This window comes from Bos grunniens, chromosome 11 (assembly GCF_055505025.1).
Source record: "Bos grunniens cultivar Pamir isolate PY7600 chromosome 11, Bosgru_T2T1.0, whole genome shotgun sequence".
Classification (NCBI taxonomy): Eukaryota; Metazoa; Chordata; class Mammalia; order Artiodactyla; family Bovidae; genus Bos; species Bos grunniens.
In genome coordinates, this window is record NC_141175.1 from 82456392 (window position 1) to 82476481 (window position 20090).

Consider the following 20090-nt stretch of genomic DNA (forward strand, 5'->3'; position numbering starts at 1 on the left):
AAACAGTCAAGACCTCTGACCTGGAACCTTCTGTCAACTGCATCAGATGAGATAATGCAGGTAAGGCACAGGTAATCAGCCTTCCTCTCTGTACTAGGACAGGGAAGCAGAGGCAAATGGGTCTCGAGAAAAGTGCAACGGCTACGTTTCCTCTGAAACTGAGACAAGTGTCTTTTCCTTAACAAGGTTGAAGGTCTCGAGCAACATAACCCCAGGGATTCACTAGGCGCTCTTGTCTGTGCCTCCTGTTCAGAGCAGAGAATCAATGCCCTCACAACAGTACCCATTCAGAAGGAAATGGGATAAATTACCCTAAACAGGGAACACTACATGGTGGCACTTTCTAGAAATTCCAAAGAGACAAGGTCCTGTGATACAAGGGAAGAACAAAAGGAGCCACGATGCAGGGGTAGGACTGGGGCCCAGAATGACCGTCACCATGGGGCACGAGTGCAGAAAGACACTAAAAAGCCACTGTTCCAACATCAGTCACAGCAGGACTCTTTTTACCATACAGAATATATAACCATAAAATAAACAAGAACTTACTTTCTGCAGTAGGACTACATACCTAGACTGTCCAGGGAGGTGATAAGATGGAAAAGAAAGATTCTTGATTCCATTTAAGGTTGAATCTAAAGGTCCCATGCTGCAGGCAAGGAAAAGTTGGAATGCAATCCCGTCTCCACATTTTGACACAATCCTTCCTTGGACCTCTGCTGACTAGACATCGGGCATATTGAGGAGGCAAGGATGGCTGATGTTCTCATTAACAAGGAAGTATTTCTGCAAGACTATTATGCAGCTAAATTCTCGAAAGCCATATCTGCAGCACATTGATGCCCTATAAATGCAAACTAAACTCGTCACCCTCAATTTTTGATTCATCGTGACATCACTATGACCATCGAAAGTCATGCAGAAGGAAAACAACCGTGGGAAATTATTACCAGAAGGTCTCCTCCACATCCTTGCTCTAGGGCCTCAGTATAAATAACTTACTGCCATTGACAGAATTTAGAGTCCCACAAGGCATGAAAAGCCTGGAGTTTTATTCATAAATAAATGCCAACATTTAAACAATCAAGACAGCTTCAAACTCTAGGACTATTGAAATGAACAATATGTACTGCCCAGATGATTTATAATGCTTGTGTTTACAGTCCAAATGGGATGATAATTCAATTCCACCTGAAGAGTCATTATATGGGCAAGCCCAGGAGAAGTACTTTGGATAAGAGGTGATATTTCTCAGTTTTCCCATTTCAAACAAATTATTATTTCTGTATTTAGGACATCACCTAGGTAATTCTTTTCATGACTTATAGTATTCTTGAGCAATTAAGAAAATTTATAAGGTGAACGAAGTCAGGGACAAATGCCAAATTCAAAATGATCCGCAGAACACCGAAGAACCCCCCAGAGAGCACTGCTGTCTCAGACACGAGGCAAAATAATCCCTTCTGCTCAAGAAAACAGAGGTGAGCAGTGAGAATGCATCACAGCAAGAGCATTATTATCCAGCAGAGGCAACCTGCTAAATGCAGACTTCATTTCCAAACCGGCCTCCTAACAGGAAATGGGAGCAAAAAGGTCCCTTCTGAGAAGATGGAGAAATAGCAGTTGGCAAAATGTCTTCACTGTGGTACACGGCAGCCTTCCCTTATATCCCCCTTTCCGCACAGTCCAACCAGAGGGAAGAAGAACCTGTTATGCATTCATGCACGTGGCAGCAGACACTAGAGCAGTCAAGGGCAGAGAGGCCCTGGCCTATGGGATTAGCCCCCAGAATTCCTGGGCTTACATACCATCCAGGCCATTGTGATGACTGTAGTTTCTTTTCCCCAAAATGCTCAGAGACGTGTGATTCGGGGTGGCTAGCATCCGCTTGGTGGTTGGGGTTTGCAGGCTTGGTGTAGATCGAATTACATTAGGTTTCTTCGAAGGATGGATCTCTGACAGGGGGAAGAAAGGTTTCTCAACTCAGAACATGGTATTAAAAATCTGTGTGCACTTACCACTGGCTAACAGGCACACATCTTATTTCTTAATGAGCTGAGAGCCAGTTCCTTACGAACCAGCCTGTTTTCCCAAGGACTTGCATAATGAATCAACTTCAAGTGCTGTTACATGGCCTTGTTTATCAAAAGGGAGCTGGTTCTGCCCCTGCTAGCTGAAGCTCTGAGCTTCATGTTGTGAGTAGAAGAAGGAAAAAAAAAAAAAAAAAGCCACTTCAGAAGGTCACTTAAACACAAGATTTACTAAGGGAATAAGGCATCTGACTCTTGAAGGAATTAGAAATTCAAAGTCTATCTGGAGAGGCAGCCTCAAAGAAAACTACCTCTGCACTCCATCACACTAGGAACAAGGCATGCAGCACATCTGGTGTGTGGCAGCTTTCTGAGAAAACAGGATTCCTCCTCTGGCTCTGCAACCAGACCACAGGACCAGGGTCAGTCACTCCAGGGTCAGTCAGTGACACCGAACTTCCAATACCAGTGTTAAGAAGTAGCAGAAGGAAAGCTTTGACAGAGGCTATATCACAAAACTGTAGGGTGTGTGTGGTGCATGTGTGTTTACGTGAAGTACACTGCTGTCAGTCACACAGCCCTGCACTACTTAATACTTTCTGGGTCAAGTAGATGGACATAAATTGCAACACTGCAGAAACTGGATTTAAGGACCTCCGTCTAACACTAAAACCAGGCGACCTCTTCTCTAAAGCTGAACCTGCTCACTGATCCTGAGTTACCACCCAGCATGCCAACCATGCACAAGCCACCCCGTCTTCCCAGGCGAGGGCCAGGATATCAGCCTCATGTACTGAAATTTAGGAAGAGCTCCACTGTCTTTACCTGTATGCCTTCCTCACTAGTGGAGGATTTTTGAGGGAAAGGCCGTATTCAAAGGCCATGTTCATCTTAGTGTTCCCTAAATAACTTAGTGTAAGTGTCTTGCACATAGTAAATACTCAGAAATGTGTTCTGTAGGGAAGTGCTTCAGTTAGTAAGGACAGCCCTGCTGTGGGTTTGTCTGGTAGAGACAGAGACCAGTTTGCCCATAGGAAGAACATATAATTACCTATGGAAATGCTAATATGCAATGTCATAGTTTATTTCTTATGATCATCTTATGATCAGATACTTTGCTTTGCAAGGTGGGAGAGGCTTCTAGGATTACACCCTGCAAGGGAACATAGTTAGAAAACTTCACAGACTAGATCACCACGAGTTAGGTCATACCTGTGATAACCATGTGATATTTTAGGGGGATATCAAAGCAAGTCTTTAGGCCCTGAAGGAATAAAATAGGAAATAAGGTGGCAAAGTAACATCAAAGAGGAAGCTGTGCACTCTGACTCTTAGGATGATCTGATACGGACCAGATAATATACTAAGTTTAAGGCTACACTTTGATTTTTAAAAGACTGGACCTCTTAAGTCTGGACACTTCGTAAGTATAAATCTTTCTGACAAAATAATAAAGTTCAATGCAACTCTGAGCACATACTTCAATTTTACTGAGAAGATGAAAAAGCAAGAATATTAGAAGCATAAAAACATAGCTCCTAGGTATAATAGGAACCATTTTTGAAACCACTATTTCACAAATTATTTATCTTAAAACTCTGCCAAAAAAAGTTATTTCTTGGTAATGTTACATTATTAATTATTATATTTCAAGATATAAATGGAACTACCATATTTTGTGACTTTCAAGTTAAATAACAGGATAAAAACCAGAAAGCAATACTAATGCTCCCCTCTCAAGTAACCTTAATCGGCACAACAAAACTATAAATATTGTTTAAAGGTGGTTTAAACACCAGTTTTATCTCTTTTTATTTAAAAAAAAGTACATGAATCTTTCTCTATTTAAGGGAAGGGGTGAGGTGGGTTTGCAAACAGTGGAAGATTTGTATCAAAATATTAAAAATATTCATCTTTGGGACTTCCCTGGCGGCCCAGTGGCTAAGACTTCACCTTCCAATGCAGGGGGTGCAGGTTCAATCCCTGGTTGGGGAGCTAAGATGTCACATGCCTCGGAGACAAAAAACCGAAACATGAAACAGAATATATTGTAACAAATTCAATAAAGACTTTAAAAATGGTCCCCATCAAAAAATCTTTAAAAAAAAATTCACCCTTAAGAATTCCCTGGCAGTCCAGTGGTTAGGACTCAGCATTTTCATTGTCTTGGGCCTGGATTCAATCCCTGGTCAGTAAAATAAGACCCTGCAAGCCATGTGATGCAGCCAAAAAAAAAAAGAATATTCATCCTTAATTTTATAATAACTTGGGATGGTGACAGATGGTAATTAGAATTATCATGGTGATCATCCTATAATGTGTATAAATGCCAAATCATTCATGTGGTACACCTTAAACTAATATAACATTGTAAGTCAATTATACTTCAATTAAAAAAAAAGAATATTCCTCCTCTAATAATTCAGTGATTCTCATTTTCCTCTTCTTGCTTAATCTGTATTTATATACATAAATACACATTACATTTTTACTCAATTATATTTTTAGGAAAAGTAAACCCATCTCTAACTCTGTATTATGTTCTCTGTGTGTTTTGGTAATCAAACATTTCTCAAATAAAATAAACTGACTATTCATATGAAGGTATCCAATTTCAGCTACTTGAAAGGCTTACATTTAATATAGGTATGTCAATTTTGAGGAGCCGGTGATAAGGTACAGATACTGCTCTCCAAGCTTTTCTTCTATTAAAAAATACCCACCTAAATACCCAATGATACATGCCAAAGGCTTCCTAGTGCTTTTGCTTTTCAGTGGACTTCCAGATAGATCCGCATGTCTGTCTGCATCTGAGGAGAAAGAAACACAGAGACAACCAGTGAGGCTGATTTCTCTGCCTGTGCTTCACACACCACAGAAATAAAAGGTGCAAGTGGAGAACAGCACCAAAAAATCCACCAGTTTCCTTCATAATTTTCTTTGGGGTTTAAGAATAAACTGGTTCCAGTTCTGGTTCCAGATTACTAAATGGGGTTTTACCTGGGGACCACTTGCTTTAAAGTCCCTTATGAAACAACTAACACATCTCACAAGCCCATGCTTTCTTTCCGTGTTCACACATCTGTAAATAGTGGAGATATGCTTCCTGTCTAGCCACGCCATTTCTATATTATAGTAGAAAAGCTTCCGTAAGATATGAGGTGTGATCAGTCCTAATGTAAGATAAATCTGGCGTGGAAGACAAAAATGATGGCTGACAAAGGCAACAGACGTGATCAGCCCTGACCTCGATGGAATGAGTCTCTACGGAGGAGTCTTCATCTATCTCGATTAACTTTCAGTTCCATTAGATGAGCCTCCCCCAAGTAAAAATGCGCCACTTGATTTTATCACTAGTTTTCTGTCCTGCGTATCCTCTTATGATGTCATTAGCACTGAGACTGACAAGGTTTCCTGTGTGCAGACAGGTATTTCATCCAATAGTCAGAACAGTAAAATACTGTAATGGATATTTGTTCATAAAGTTCACATCACAGTCATTTCAGAGAAAAATAAAGCACACAACACAAACACTCTTTTTTAATTAGCTGTCATTAGGATGAAGAATAGATGTGAAAGATGGCTGCATCTCATACAAGTTACAGAGTTTGAAGTGACCAAGAAATGAGTATTGAAACGTTTTTTAAATTTGCAGCTCTTGTCATAAAGCTTAACAGAGTAGCTTCAGCAGATATGACTCTGCCATGTTTATGCCTTTTGTCAAAAATGTCCCTATAGATTTTCTGTGATGGAGACCACATTTCTAGGCCTATACACAGGATCCACAGGGATTCTCTGCACAATTAGTGTTAAAATGTATAATTCAATCTGGAACTTCAAATAATTTAGAATTAAAAATTAACTTTTTCATAAGCTCTAACCCTCTCATCAAGGAAATTCTTCTCCAATAACTACTGAACAGAAAAAGGTGGGAAAGTAGCATTTAAAAATATTGAAATAGACAAAGCACATAACGCACAGCCTGGAATCCGAATATGTATCCCAAGCACTGGCTAATTACTATGCAACCACTGACAACTATAAACGGTCCGATTTCTTCTCCTCCTACTCAGCTGATTTCCTTTGAGGAAAAATAAAATAAAATTACGAAGCTATGAAGCTTTTCACCTGTTGTTGAAAAATAGTGACGTTGCAGGCAGGAATATAAGAAGCATATTTTGGAGGAGTGATCTAAACGCTAACATGCAGCCCAAGCCCTGCAGGGATTGGACACATGTCACATCGCTATGAATTAACAGTAAGAATTCTTTCCTAGTGTTACTAATTCATTAAGAATTCAAGTTCTACTTAGGAAGAGGACATGAGAAAAATATTCTATTAATAAAGTTTCAATGAATCATCTTAGTATTTCCTCAATGTTTTGGACAAAAACCATTACTGTATTGTTAGTAATAAGATTAACTTCACTCTTTACTGCAGTTTCTAAGGCCCAGAGCAAAACTGCCAAAGTGACTCCAAGCGATAAACTCCCACATGACTGTCACCTTGACAATAATCGAAAAAACCCATCAAGAGTTACCAACACAATACCCAAAGACCATTTCACTTTATATTAATCTGCTTTTAATTTCTCACTAAATTAGTAGGATTAATTATGCAGTGTTCTAAGTGGCAATTTACAGAGCACTTGAGTGGGAGATCAAAGCTCTTTAGAAGGATCCATCTTTCATCAATCATTATAAAGGTAGTAGTTGGTGGCAAGAAAATCAGTCTCAACCATGAATAAATCAAGATGAAAAGTGGGTGCTAAGACTATTTAACATAGAAACTGCAACCATTAAGCGATTATACTGAATACCAACAGAAAAGAGAAAAAGCTTCTGTCTGGAGGGAGTGATCATAAACAAAGACAATCAGGGCTACACTTGAGCTGGTTAAAAAAAATTGTGATTTGTACTCAAGACCAGGCCAGTGGAACCTTGTTCTCAAGTTATTCACCTAACTCTATCTAAAGAGGATTAATTAGTATGTATTAAAAGCGCACAGGGAAAGAATGCAAACTGAGAAATGCCCAAAGAAACCAGAAAGAATCAAAATCCAGCCAGAGCGAGAACATCCTCATCTCTCTCGAAATACTTGACCAAGTATGAGGCGTATTTCCGTGGCTTCTGGAAGGCCGAGCTCTACTTCCTTGAGGTAAACTTGGAAAAAAGTTGCCCATTTTTGGGCAACGCACGGCTATCTTTCTAAGATGTTGTGGAAATATTAGAGGGGAAAATAGAAAGCTTGCAAAAAGTACATACTGAATTAAAATTCACAATACTATCTCACATGAAAGTCTCTCAGTCGTGTCCGACTCTGCGACTGCATGGACTATACAGTCCATGGAATGCTCCAGGCCAGAAGACTGGAGCGGGTAGCCTTTCTCTTCTCCAGGGGATCTTCCCAACCCAGGGATCGAACCCAGGTCTCCCGCATGGGCTTCAAAATTGCTATCATAGTAAAACCATTTATAGAATTTTCTTATAAGAAAATTTTCTTATAAAGGCATTTCAAACAAGACACAAAACCAATGTGCCATTAAAAAAAAAAGAAAAGATTCAACTACTTAAAAAAATACAAAACAAAACCTGCTTGGCCAATACAGATTCAACAAAATCAAGGACAAAACAAGGGAAATACTGGGTTGGCCAAAAAGTTTGTTTGGGTTCTGCCGTATGGGGAAACTTGAACAAAGTTTTTGGTCAACCCAATATTTGAATTGCAGATCAAGAGCTAACTACCTTAAAATACAATAAGTTCCCACAAGCTGGTATGATTTTTAACAGAAAACAGGCCAGGGCAAAAACAGCTGACGAAAAAGGAAATACAAACGGTTTTCAAACATATGCAAAATGTTTTACCTTATTCAAAATGAGAAATGCAAGCTGATGTAACTTACATGTCACTTACCAACTAGTTAAGGGTTTCAGAGATCAATAACACTGCTGGCAAGATTCTAGAGAAACAGGCACTCGGTAGACACTGGTGGGAGAGTAAACCATAGTTTTTCTAAGGGCAACTGGGCAGTGACTATCAAAATTCAAAATGAAAGTTGCTTGACCCAGATGTTTTACTGTTAGGGATCATATGGGATTGCAAAGAGTTGGACATGACTGAGCGCCTTAGCACGCATGCACACACACACCTGTAAGGTACATATATCACTCTTAAAAGGTATCTATATAAGAATATTTGTTGCAGGATTACTTATAATAGTGACTGGAAACAACCTAAAGTGTTTTAAAATAAGGGAACTGGCTCAAGTACAAAATACAGACTATTATGCAGCTGATAAAAGAAGAGGCAGCTCTCAGTGAATTGGTATGAAATGGCCTCCAAGATCCATCAAGTAAAAAAGGCAAGGTACAGAGCAATGTAGACATTAACATCTGTACAAAAACAAAGAAGACACCTAGTTTGTTAGAGATACACATGTCATCTCTGGATACTTGAGACACTGATGACAACGGTTAGCTCTAAAAAAGGTATGAACGCAAATGGTGTTGATTTGGCCTAAGACTTGTAGCCATTTTTCTTCCTTTAGAAAAATTTAAAAACATCCATTCGAAGACAAGTTTTTACTAAAATAACAGACTATCAAAATAAATAAGCCAGAACTGTTCTCTCTTAAAGTTAGAACTTAAAATTTCAAAAACTTTATATAATTATTAATAGTAACTTTTGCTGAGAAACCTCTAGAAAACTCAAAATATATATAACAAGTTTCTTCTGAATATGGGCCCCTGGAATACATCTGAAATTGAATTAGCATGTTCAGAGAAAAAGGGCTCCAGGTTCCCCTTTGAAGACATTCATTCTGGGGAATGGTTCTGTCATTAAAGTTCAGTGTATTATCAACTCAAAAACTACTTAATTATTCATGTAAGCTACAGAGGGGGCACCTAAGTCATTTGGATCCACTTCTCTAGGAACTTCTGCTTCATCTATTGAATGCTAACATATTGCTCGTATTTAACCCCAGTCTCTGTATCCTAAGTCTCAGATAGAAACCATGTGCTCATCAGGCGTTGGGTGATTTTACAGATTTTTGACAAGTTATCCAGTAAACTCAGTGGTGATGTCTGATAACAGTAACAAAGGAGGAACACCATCATCGTTACATCATGGCATTTTTTTAATGAGGGGAGGGGTGTCAAGAGGGAGAAGAGACAGGCTATCGAAACCTGATGCTGTGTTACAACCATGCAGTCGGTCTGCGAATCTTGTCAAGGACATCATACTTTTCTTTCTCAAGTGTTTTGGTTTTGGGTCCTGCAATCCACTTGTATTAAGCACTATTTACATGGTAGAACTGGTTCAGGCTCTGTACTTACATTAGTAATTTTCAGCATGGACTTACATAATCACATATAAAGGTATATTATTAAAATAAATAGGTATTTTGGGGTTTGGAACTGTGAATCATTTTATATCTATATCTATAAAACACATGTTGGTTATACCATATGTTTATTTCAGGTTAAAAATTTTTTAAAATAGGAAATATATTCCCATGACTCAAAATTGAAAAAGTTTAGAAAGATGAACAGTAGTAAGTTTCCTTCCCACCGCTTTCCCTCAGCCTCCCAGTTTTCCTTTCTGAGGACAATACTCTTACATTTTCCTTGAGATACTTTATGGACATTCAAACAAAGACTCACCTACTCACTCTACTGTATTCTTTGACACCCATTTCTTAATGAAAATAAAGGTCAGAGAGTGCTGCTGTTAACAACAAAAATCCCTCTATACAAGAATTAGCTTGTGAAAACTCAAAGGTATGACTATGCTCTCCCTCATGTAATTGAGAATTTATCTATTCGGCTCCCTACTTCTTCACTCTTACACCATCTGTCATCCCATAAACTCTGGCTATGATACTGCTGTAGTGGTGCTGCCAAGGCCAGAAGCCACAGGCATCAACTTCTGCAGTTCTTACAAGAGGAAGAATCTCAAGTTCACAGGGAAAACGATTTTCCTTTTCCAATATTATGAAGAATTATACTAAACATATAAATTGGAGCTCTTGATCCATCAATACCTTTAGAATTATTAACTTTCACCTGATCTGAAAGTGCATTCATACTGCATCATAGTGACTTAACTTTTATGGGGAGGGACAGGGTCACCACTACCTTTGAGAAACCAAGGAAAGCTTATATAAAAAAAAGTAATAATAATATAGCTTTACCCTCCCTCTGGACCACAAAGATGGTTGTGTACAGACATCAGGTTATTAACACCTAATCTTACTAACAAGCCAAGATCAAAGAAATCTGCTAAACAGGTTGTAACAAGGTACACATATGAGAAGATGATGCAAGAAGCAATCAGATGCTAGGAAGAATTCATCAGCTGCTTGCTGGTTGCAGGGACCAGGACTGAGAACACGGCTGGTGAAACTTTTACATTTTAAGTTGCAAGGTAAAATTATTCTGAGAATCTGATTCTATAAACTTGATCAATGAAGCTAACTACAAAATAAAATATGCCCCTTGAATCTCATCACAACAAACGCCTCTTTTATTATGATCATCATCATTATGATAGCTACATTTGTAGCTAGCAAGACTGAATAGCAAGACTGAATGTGTTGAAAATGTGAGTAATAAAATGATGTGTTATATACCAATACATATGGTATATAATTATGAAATGGAAGCCAAACTGGACAAATAGAATGCTCAACCACAAATTCAGACACTAGCTTGAAAAAATTAAATGTTTTTCAGAAAATTCACCCAAAAGACTTTAAAATTCATTTATAGCTTGTTAAATCTTCTAATTTGTTACGAAACACTGAATTTCCAGAATATTATATAACTGTAAAGGATTTGTGGGAAACTGAGAAGTTTACAAATTGGCAATATTGGAAATATAATACAGGTAATTTAATCTTGACCCTTTTTAGTGGCACGGCCTTTCAACTGCAACAAATCAAAATGAGGTGACAGAAAAAAACATACTTCACTGAAGAATCATCAAAATAAAGACAATTTGCAAATTAACTGAGAAATTAACAGAAGCTTAATCAGAAAAAGCTTCCTCAGAAGTCATTTAAGTTGGTGATGGTTTCTTTTCCATTCATAGAAACAAAGATGATCCTGGAGCCTGGCCAATTTTAATGGAAGAATTTCATTCATTTTCTTTCTTGTAACATTTTTTATTCCTTATATTTAAGAAATTATTTATAAAAAATATGTCTTTTAAATCAGCTAAGCAGTTTAGGTAGATATAAATATTTTCTAGTTTCTCAAAATGGTAAGAAAATGATAACGTAAATCCATGATCTCAGCAACACTAGCACAAAAGTAGCATGAAACGTCAGTACATATGCCTACGTTCTCAAACACACGAGTCTCGTGCGGCTAGGTTTGCCCTCCATGGGATGCAGAGGCTACTCCCAATTTCTACTCTCTACCAAGCACTCTTGTTCTTTTAAAGCTTTTACCTGTATGTTTTAAAGCCTTTCAACTATTCTGCTGAAAATTATCTTCAGGAACAAAAACCACTTTTCAACCATCACTCCTTTTACAGATACCTTCTTTAAATCAAAATGGAATGCCTCATAATAATACATTTTTCATGATAAAGTATCTATAGAATTTCTTTAAGATTTCCCATCTATTAAGCCACACAGCAAGTTTTCTTATCCCATAGGGGAAAAAGCTTGCATGGCTCTAACATGCTAACCAGGAATGTAACTAAAAGTAACAAGGCTAGAATCAGAGCTCACAGACAAATTATGGACACGTTTAGGGGTACGTGGTAATATGAGAACAACCTGCAATTCACTGGAACATATGACATTTGTTCTAACAACAACACACATAAGCAAGACTGAATGTGCTGAAAATGAGAGTAATAAAATGATGTGTTACATACTAATACATATGGTATATAATTATGAAATGGAAGCCAAACTGGACAAATAGAATGCTCAACCACAAATTCAGACACTAGCTTGTAAAAATTAAATGTTTTTCAGAAAATTCACCCAAAAGACTTTAAAATTCATTTATAGCTTGTTAAATCTTCTAATTTGTTATGAAACACTGAATTTCCAGAGTATTATATAACTGTAAAGGGTTTTTGGAAACTGAGAAGTTTATAAAGACGTACAATTTCTCATTAGTGCAAATTGGCAAGCTTTATTCTACGTTAGGGGTAAAGGTGTTTCCCCAATAAGGGCTTTTAGGCAACTCCATCACAAAACCCCACTGGGTAGGATCACCTCCCATCTATCTTTTGCTGAGCACTACTTTCTCACAAAGACTGCAGAAGTTTCAATGTTTCCTTTTCAGGTTGGCGTGATACAAATGGCAGCAGACAAAACAATGTTAAAAAAAAAAAAACAAAAGGCTGCACACAAGAACTTATGTTTATTGCAAACAAAAATAAAAACAGAGAGAGGGAAAAGAGAAGATGGTCAGAAGCACAACATATAAGGTTAAGAATTTAAAAGCATCTTACATTCTGCCCTAATGGCAGCATAATTAATAGGAACAAACGGCCGTCTTGCTGCCTGCCGCAGCCGGAGGGTATTTTTGCAGACCTGCCGAGCAAATTTTGTGAAATATGTAGTGTGAAGGAAGAAAGCTTGACGGGTCTTCACTGCAGACTTCGGGCTCCCAGTGTTTCGGACTGGCATCCCCTGCATGGCCTGGCGAGACATATGACTTCTAACTCGCGGGTCCTGTAAATCAGACACCAACAGATGTGTGAAGACCAGAATGTGTCACATACATACTCCTTGCACTCTGCTCAAAGAAAAGGGCAAGTTTTACGTCTTTCACTGAAGAATATATGACTTAACTACAGGGGGAGAGAGTTTTGAAGTGTGTCCTTTGGAGTAGGAGGTGGGGACTAGAGAAGGAACCTGGTGGAAGTGGGTGTGTGTGATCCTACTCTTTTTCCTCCTAAACTGACCTTAGCAATCCCAAATCATATTCACAACAGTCAGAAATCGCCAGGAGTAACATTATTATTATTTTAATATTGAAGTGTGTTAGTCGCTCAGTTGTGTCCAACTCCTTGTGACCCCACGGACTAGCCCACCAGGCTCCTCTGGCCATGGAATGCTCCAGGCAAGAATACTGGAGTGGGTAGCCATTCCCTTCTCCAGGGGATCTTCCTGACCCAGGAAGTGAACCCAGGTCTCCTGCATTACAGTGGATTCATTACCATCAGGGAAGTCCAAAATATTGAAGTGAGGGTCCTTAAATCTTGCTAGTTCTCAATAGGTAAATACCTATTATCTGCCATCTATGAGAATTTTACCAAATCATATTTAAACTGTTGTTCACCCCAAGATTGAGTCCATGCTTTCCTGTTTTACCTATGATAGCTCAGGAACAGGAAGAATGCTCAATTTGTATTTATCACTTTATGCAATAAAGCATATTTTCAACATGCTAAAGGTTGTAAACTGTTTCCAAAAAAGCCATTAAAACCAATATTTAACTTGTAGGCTCTCTTCTCATGCTAACATGTCCCACACACATTGTTCTTCTTCTGTCTGAATAATCAATCTCTCAAGACCAATATTTTGAATACCTGAAAAAACTGGATTTGTCCCTGTCCCTCTCTCCACACCTACCCTAAACATTCCAGTACCATGCTTAGCTTTAATAGCTTTGTTTAAGTTTGCCTGTACTCTACTTCTGTTTGTGAGGCGTGATTCAGGTGCTGAAAAACATGACATTTCTCAACACTAAAAAGACCACTGCTTGTGTACCTCGGTGGCTGGGCTAGGAGGTAACTTCTCCTCTTCCGACTGGGTGGGCATCTTCAGGCCTCCGTATTTTTTCCAATAGAGCCAACAGGTTGCACATAACCTACACTGCATATTAGGTGGGCCCCAAGAATACCACTGATGAGACTGTGTAGCTAAAGATGGAGGAAAAAATAAGTAAAATAAGAATGTGATATAACTTGTAACAGCAATACATATACAGATAAACATTTGAAAAATAGTCCAAAGCCATCTTTAGTTTACAATCTTATTTTTCTTCTCCCAGTTTACCTAGCAAACAGGAACGTCTGATACATGCATGTATTTTTCAAGTCAGAATTCATTCAGCCATTTATTTCTCTATATATCAAATGCCTGTGACCCTTATTAAGTGCCCTCTATTACACATTATGCTGCTGAAGGAATTTTTGTTGGTTCATTAAAAACATCCTCTATTGTGTACATTTCTGGAGGTAAGTTATCAGGAACGTATTAAACTAAATCCTGGTTTCCAAACCTTTGGTTCAGAAACTAGCTCCAGGTTTAAGGTGCTTAGAGGAACTCCCACAGATAAAGGTAGAAGTTGGACAGAAGTAGGTTATCTGTTTTTCATTCCTTTCTTTTAATCAATAGATAAAATAATTATTTCACTTTTTCTCTCTTTAGAAATGGAATCCGTTTCAAGACTTTAAGTCCCTATCAAGTGAGCACGTGCAGCAGAGATCACAGCACGCTTACAACCTGAGAGCTCAGCTGATTTATTCCTGAGCTGAACACTACAGACCTGTGTTATTTTGCTCTGAAGTTTAAATTACTGCCATATAACAATTTAAGTATTCCCACAATGGATCTGAAGTTTAAGACAGAAAACACTGAATATTTTCTGCCCTTGACCTGCAACGTTGCCTTCATCAGGTTAACATGTTCAAACACCACATCAGGGTTATCAACTGACACTTCACAAGACAATGTCAAAAAGGGATGATATAGTGACCACTATAGTCATACTGCTTCTTATGAACCCCACCATGTGTTATTCTGGGGGGACTCCTGGCAAACACTAACCTAAAAATGTTCCCTCTTGTAATTTAAAACCAAATAGTCAAATAAGTCAAGCTGAGTTTTTTTAAACACAAATTTTAAGAATTCTAAATATTAGTCATGGACTTATTTTGGATTCTGAATATAAAATTTCACTTGTATTTAAATACGTATTTTTATCCAAATTAATCATGACATGTCATTTTATTTTATTTATTTATTTTTTGACATGTCATTTTAATATGTCAACAAATGCCTTTCTCTTTATACAATTAACTAAATTCAATTAAAGACTGACAAATAGAAAACACCAAATTCTTCCTATAAAGATAAATTTGGTACATATATTATATTGAAATATAATTATAATAGATAATTTAATACATGGACCTCAAAGATTATAAAATTAAAACTGCTTTTTTGTTATGCACATATAAAAATGGTGGAATAATTATTTAAAGGGATATGTGAGACTACATATAAGATGAAAGGGGGTTTGTAAAGCAAAAATAAGACACATTAAGCCACTAGCATTTCTTTAGGAGTCTTTCTACTTTCGCTTAAATATAAATGAAGTTCAAAAATCTAAGATTTCTCCCAGTGCCAAAAGAGCTACACAATCCATGTAAAATTTTGACCAAAAGAATCTAATTTTCCACAAAGTGTTTCCCTTTGCGCTCTCATGGTACAAAAAAATGGTTAGGAATGTGCTGTTTCTATGAAGACAGCAAGCTGTCGGGCTCACACCTTTCTTGGTTGTAGGAAAGATAATTACGCGATTTGGCTTTAAAAGCCTTTCCTAATGCTGGAGCCTGGCATGGGGCATGGAGCAGAGTTAAAAACGCCCCTCATGCCTGTGGCCTCAGTGCAGCGGCTACTCTCTCCCTAGGGAGCTGCTGAGAGACAAGAACTGGGCACCAAGTAGATGTCCTTCCCTCTTCCACGCCAGGCTGCTCTGACCGGAAGGACATATGGATGATTTTTAGTCAATATTGTGTCCTTCCTTCTTCCACACCAAGCTGCTCTGACTGGAAGGACATATGGAGGATTGTGTCACCATAGCCCCATTTAAGAGACTATATTGTTGTTCAAGGTTTTAAAGAAATATAAAAAATGTATCTGGGACCTCCATGACAGTCCAGTGGTTAAGACTCAGCATCACCACTGCAGAGGACATGGCTTCAACCCCTGGTCAGGGAACTAAGATTCCACATGCAGAGAGGTGCAGCCAAAAAAGAAAAAGTATCGACCACTTAACAGTTCATCTCACCACCTCAACTTAACATTCAAGGCAAATATAATGCTGCCGGCATCAGGTAGTTTTTTTTAACAAGGATAAATACTGATAAATACACTGGGGCCCTGAGACCAAGAGTATCATAAAGCAGCATCTCCCAAGCCAGTGCTCTAAGGGAACTGGTCTGAGGACTATAAATAGCAGTTTCTAGCAGTAAGTCCTTCCTACAAAGTTATGTGGAGCCTTTAATTTGTCAAAATATACCGAGAAACACCAAAATGTATATTGGCATATTTCATGGGACCATGGTTTGCACAAAGCTAGTAACAGGTCTGAATGCAGCTTAGCCCGCACTGCTGTGGAATACTCAACAAACCCAGAACACCACAGAAGCACATCAGAGGAACCTAACACCTAAACTGAGCGTCCAAGCGGAAGGTAAGTGTGGGCATCTATTCACTCTGAGGCTACCTTATCCTGCTCTCCATGCAAGGCTGACTCCCACACCTCCCACCAGATGCTGCCAGCACAGTCCCTGGGGGAGTAGGGGGTGGAGTGGGGAATAAGCCCTGCTGGAGAAAACTCACCGTAGCAGCTCTCACAGGCTCGCCCGAGGAGAGGGTTTTGTGGCTGGAATGTGGTTCCCACAGCTCCATTCACAGCACCAGGTTTGCCATTGCTGGTGGATATTTGGTTGGGATTTGGTTTGCTGCTTTCAATGAAATATAAAGTGAAGTGATAAAAATGACTTGTGTAACAAGGTAGAAGGCTCTACATTTCATTACTGATTTATCTTAACCACACATAAACATGTGAATGTTTGATGAAGAAGAAATTTAAATGAACCCAAACCATTTATCTTTACAAACCGAGGCTATGTAAAAACCAATCTCATAAGCATGACACTCACAAAATAAGTAGTCATATCTCTTCCTCATCCAGACATAATTTCCTTAGGATACTGTTTGACATTTTGGAAAATGCAAGTTATTAAATATTACTTATCATGACAAAATAATTTCTGGATTAAATAAATTAGGCAGTGTGCAGTGTTTAGGGAAAACCACTGCCCATTCCTGCCGCTAGTGACAGCTGCTGACCCTACGCATTGGCTCTCGAGGGAACTGCACAAAAGCTGCATGTCAACAGTGACACTGTGGATACCAGCTGGGCTTACTGGGAGAGGTAAACGCATTTCAGGAGACTGTGACCACTCATCATTTCTATTATGCTTGAATTTTTATGAAGATGATTACAGAGCACTTGAAATTAGAAAAACCAATATACGTATCCAAGGCATTTCTTTTTAAGAGGAAAAAGGTAACATCTATCAGATTTCCAGAAGCCATAATTCCTCAGAATCATGTAGCCTGGACTGTTTTGGTATGTACTGTGCCAACATGGTTCGCTTTTTCCCATCTGGGGTAGCCTAACTGCCCTGCGTATCAGTCACGCCCAAGAACACTGTCCACCTAGGTGTACACACTATGTCCTCAAGTACAGTCTTAATTCACCTAACATATATTTATTCAGGGTCCAGTAAAGAAAAGTGCTGACATCAAGCAACTTTCATTCTAGAGGCGCTTTCATGTCTATATGCTGGGCAGAAAATAAACAAAATAAATTAGCAAATTATTTGTTAGTAATGAATGCCGAATGACTACATGTAGACTATATATATTCCTATGGCCAGTGAAGTAAAGAGAGTTCACAACTATTAAGAAAGACATATGAAGTTTCAGCAGAGAGTAGACTCATGAGTTTCCTTTTTGCTCTTTCTCATTCCCACACTTACATTTACCAGTGAAAGCCTAATATGTAAACTTGACCTGAGGACAAATTAAGATTTCTTTCTGCCAGTGATACTATAACTCTTAAGTGAAACTAACCTCTGTGTGCACTGAAAGCTCTATTCTATAAACAGGGCTATTATTTATACTTATCTGTGCCAGCAATGTATTTTGAAGACAAATTGGAACCACACAAAAAGTATTTCTCTTCTATAGATTTCAGTTGGAAACATGCAAAATTAAAAGTGGTGATTAACAATGACTAAGATTTCCAAGGGTATGTAAAAATCTACTATACATAGATAGAAATGATACCCCTTGAAGTCAAATGGCTGATAATGTCAATTTCAGGAGACTTTCTCTAAATATGAAAATATGTGACATTTAACACAGGGCCAAATATATATGTGTTAAAAGAGAGCTAATACAAATTTACAGTTGAGCAGCCTGAAAAAAGCCAGAGAGTAAACACAACTTCAGTTGTTCAAATGAATCTAGAATGTTATGTGGCTGAATAAACGACTGACTTTAATTATAATAATCACAAAACGAAAATGAGTATGCAAAGATGGAATATAGACAGGTCAACCACTACACATACACTTTTCAAAACCAAGAACCTATAGATTAATTCTCAGGGGACAAATCGTTGATGCTAATGTGACAATTTTAATAAAGTTTTAAAAGCTGCATTATATGAAGCTGCCCTTCCTTTTAGCTAATGCCCAAATCCTTCCTCCCTTCCTTTGTGCTCCAGACTCCAGCCCTCCTGCCCTCTTGAGAACTTTGTACACTTGATTCTCTTTCCTGGACCCAAATTTACCATGGAAACATATCTCTCCTATTAAAAAAAAAAAAAAAAAACTCCATTACTCCATCCAGACTCAACCCTCAACACCAGGAACTTGCCTTTTCAGCCAATTCTCTTGAGAGCTGCCAATCTTCACTGTCACCAACCACCTCCATCTTGCTACTTTCCCTGGCTATTTTTCACTAGCATTTGACGCTGTTAACCTCTTTCCCTCCTTGAAAGATACCCCTCTCTCGGGCTGTGTGATAAGGCACTCACGTGGCTATTCTTTTTTCGGCTATCATACTCTATCTGATATAGAAATACTAGATTTCCTCAAGTTTGGTCCAAGGCTCTAATTTCTTATTACTCTAAGAAATCTGTAGTTTTAAGAACAATATTCTATGCAAATGAAGCTCAAATTTGGACCTCTAGCCCAGAACTTTCTTCTGAGTTTAAGAACAATATATCTGACAACATACTCAACACCTCTTTTTGAAGAAAGCAAACTCAAAATGACCCAACCTGGTTCTCTGCTGCAGCTTCTCATCATGGTGAACAGCACAGCAATCCACCTAATTAAGCTAGCCAGAAACCTGGGATTCAACATCTCCCCTCCACCCCTCCATACAAGTCAATCACCTCCAAGTAGCATGCACTGTCCAGGCCACAGGTCTAGGTCAAGTTGTTATCGTCTTTCTTCTCCAAGAACTTCATAAATGGTGTCCTTACAGCCACTCCCCTGACTCTCCAAACCATTTTCCAAAATACAGCCAGTCATCTTAAAGCGCATACAAATCTGATCATGACACGTCCTTGTTTCAAATCCAACTCCAGTGTTCATCAGAGGGCTAACCCCTGGCCCCTGCCCACCATACTGGCCTCTCGTGGCTCACCACTCTCTTCATATCAGCCACACTGCCTTTCTCTCTGCTCCTTAACTATGTTCTGCCCCTTCCCATCTCATGATTCCATCAGCCTGGAAAGCCCCCATCACCCAGTTAATCTCTTGCCTAGAGTTCACTCAAACTCACCTTCCACAAGGAATCTTCCCTGACAGCACCACCTGAGTGTGGTCCCCAGGATAAGCTCTCACACAAGCTCTTCTTCTCCACCACAGTACTCATCACACTGGGTGACTAGCTGTTTGGCCTCTGTCTCCCCCACACTAGAATGCAGGCTCCAGAAGACCACCTGTCTTCCTAACTGATCCACCTCTAGTACTGAACAGAGTGCTTCGCATACAGGAGACTGTTAGGTTCAAACAAGCAAGAGTAAAGAACAACTCTCGGTCCTGTGGTTAGGACTCTGCTTTCACTACTGCAGTGTGGACTCCTGTCGGATCCCTGGTGTGTGACAAGCCATGTGGTACGGTCAAAATCCAACTCAATCTACAATCTGTTCTAAAATAATATTTCAGAGTTGATTGGGAAATTGTTCAAAGAACTCAGATTCTTATCCAACT

At 38.7% G+C, this 20090-nt stretch overlaps 1 protein-coding gene across 27 annotated transcripts in view; it reads right to left on the reverse strand.

Annotated features, from left to right (window-relative positions):
• MTA3 (metastasis associated 1 family member 3) overlaps positions 1 to 20090 on the reverse strand; it is a 213819-nt gene that overhangs the window by 15619 nt on the left and 178110 nt on the right. For 11 of the 27 annotated variants that reach the window (XR_015137062.1, XR_015137063.1, XR_015137065.1 and 8 more), the window contains 5 exons: positions 16633 to 16754; positions 13771 to 13922; positions 12507 to 12729; positions 4754 to 4840; positions 1809 to 1955 (listed from right to left, as the gene is read on the reverse strand). Coding sequence is in view for 20 of the 27 variants with exons in the window: in XM_086327254.1 (XP_086183380.1) it covers positions 1809 to 1955; positions 4754 to 4840; positions 12507 to 12729; positions 13771 to 13922; positions 16633 to 16754 (731 nt within the window). In the remaining 7 variants the exon portion in view is untranslated. Of the gene's footprint in view, positions 1 to 1808; positions 1956 to 4753; positions 4841 to 12396; positions 12730 to 13770; positions 13923 to 16632; positions 16758 to 20090 lie in introns of those variants that run through there. The other 16 variants (XR_015137066.1, XR_015137064.1, XR_015137061.1 and 13 more) reach the window with 3 other exon arrangements.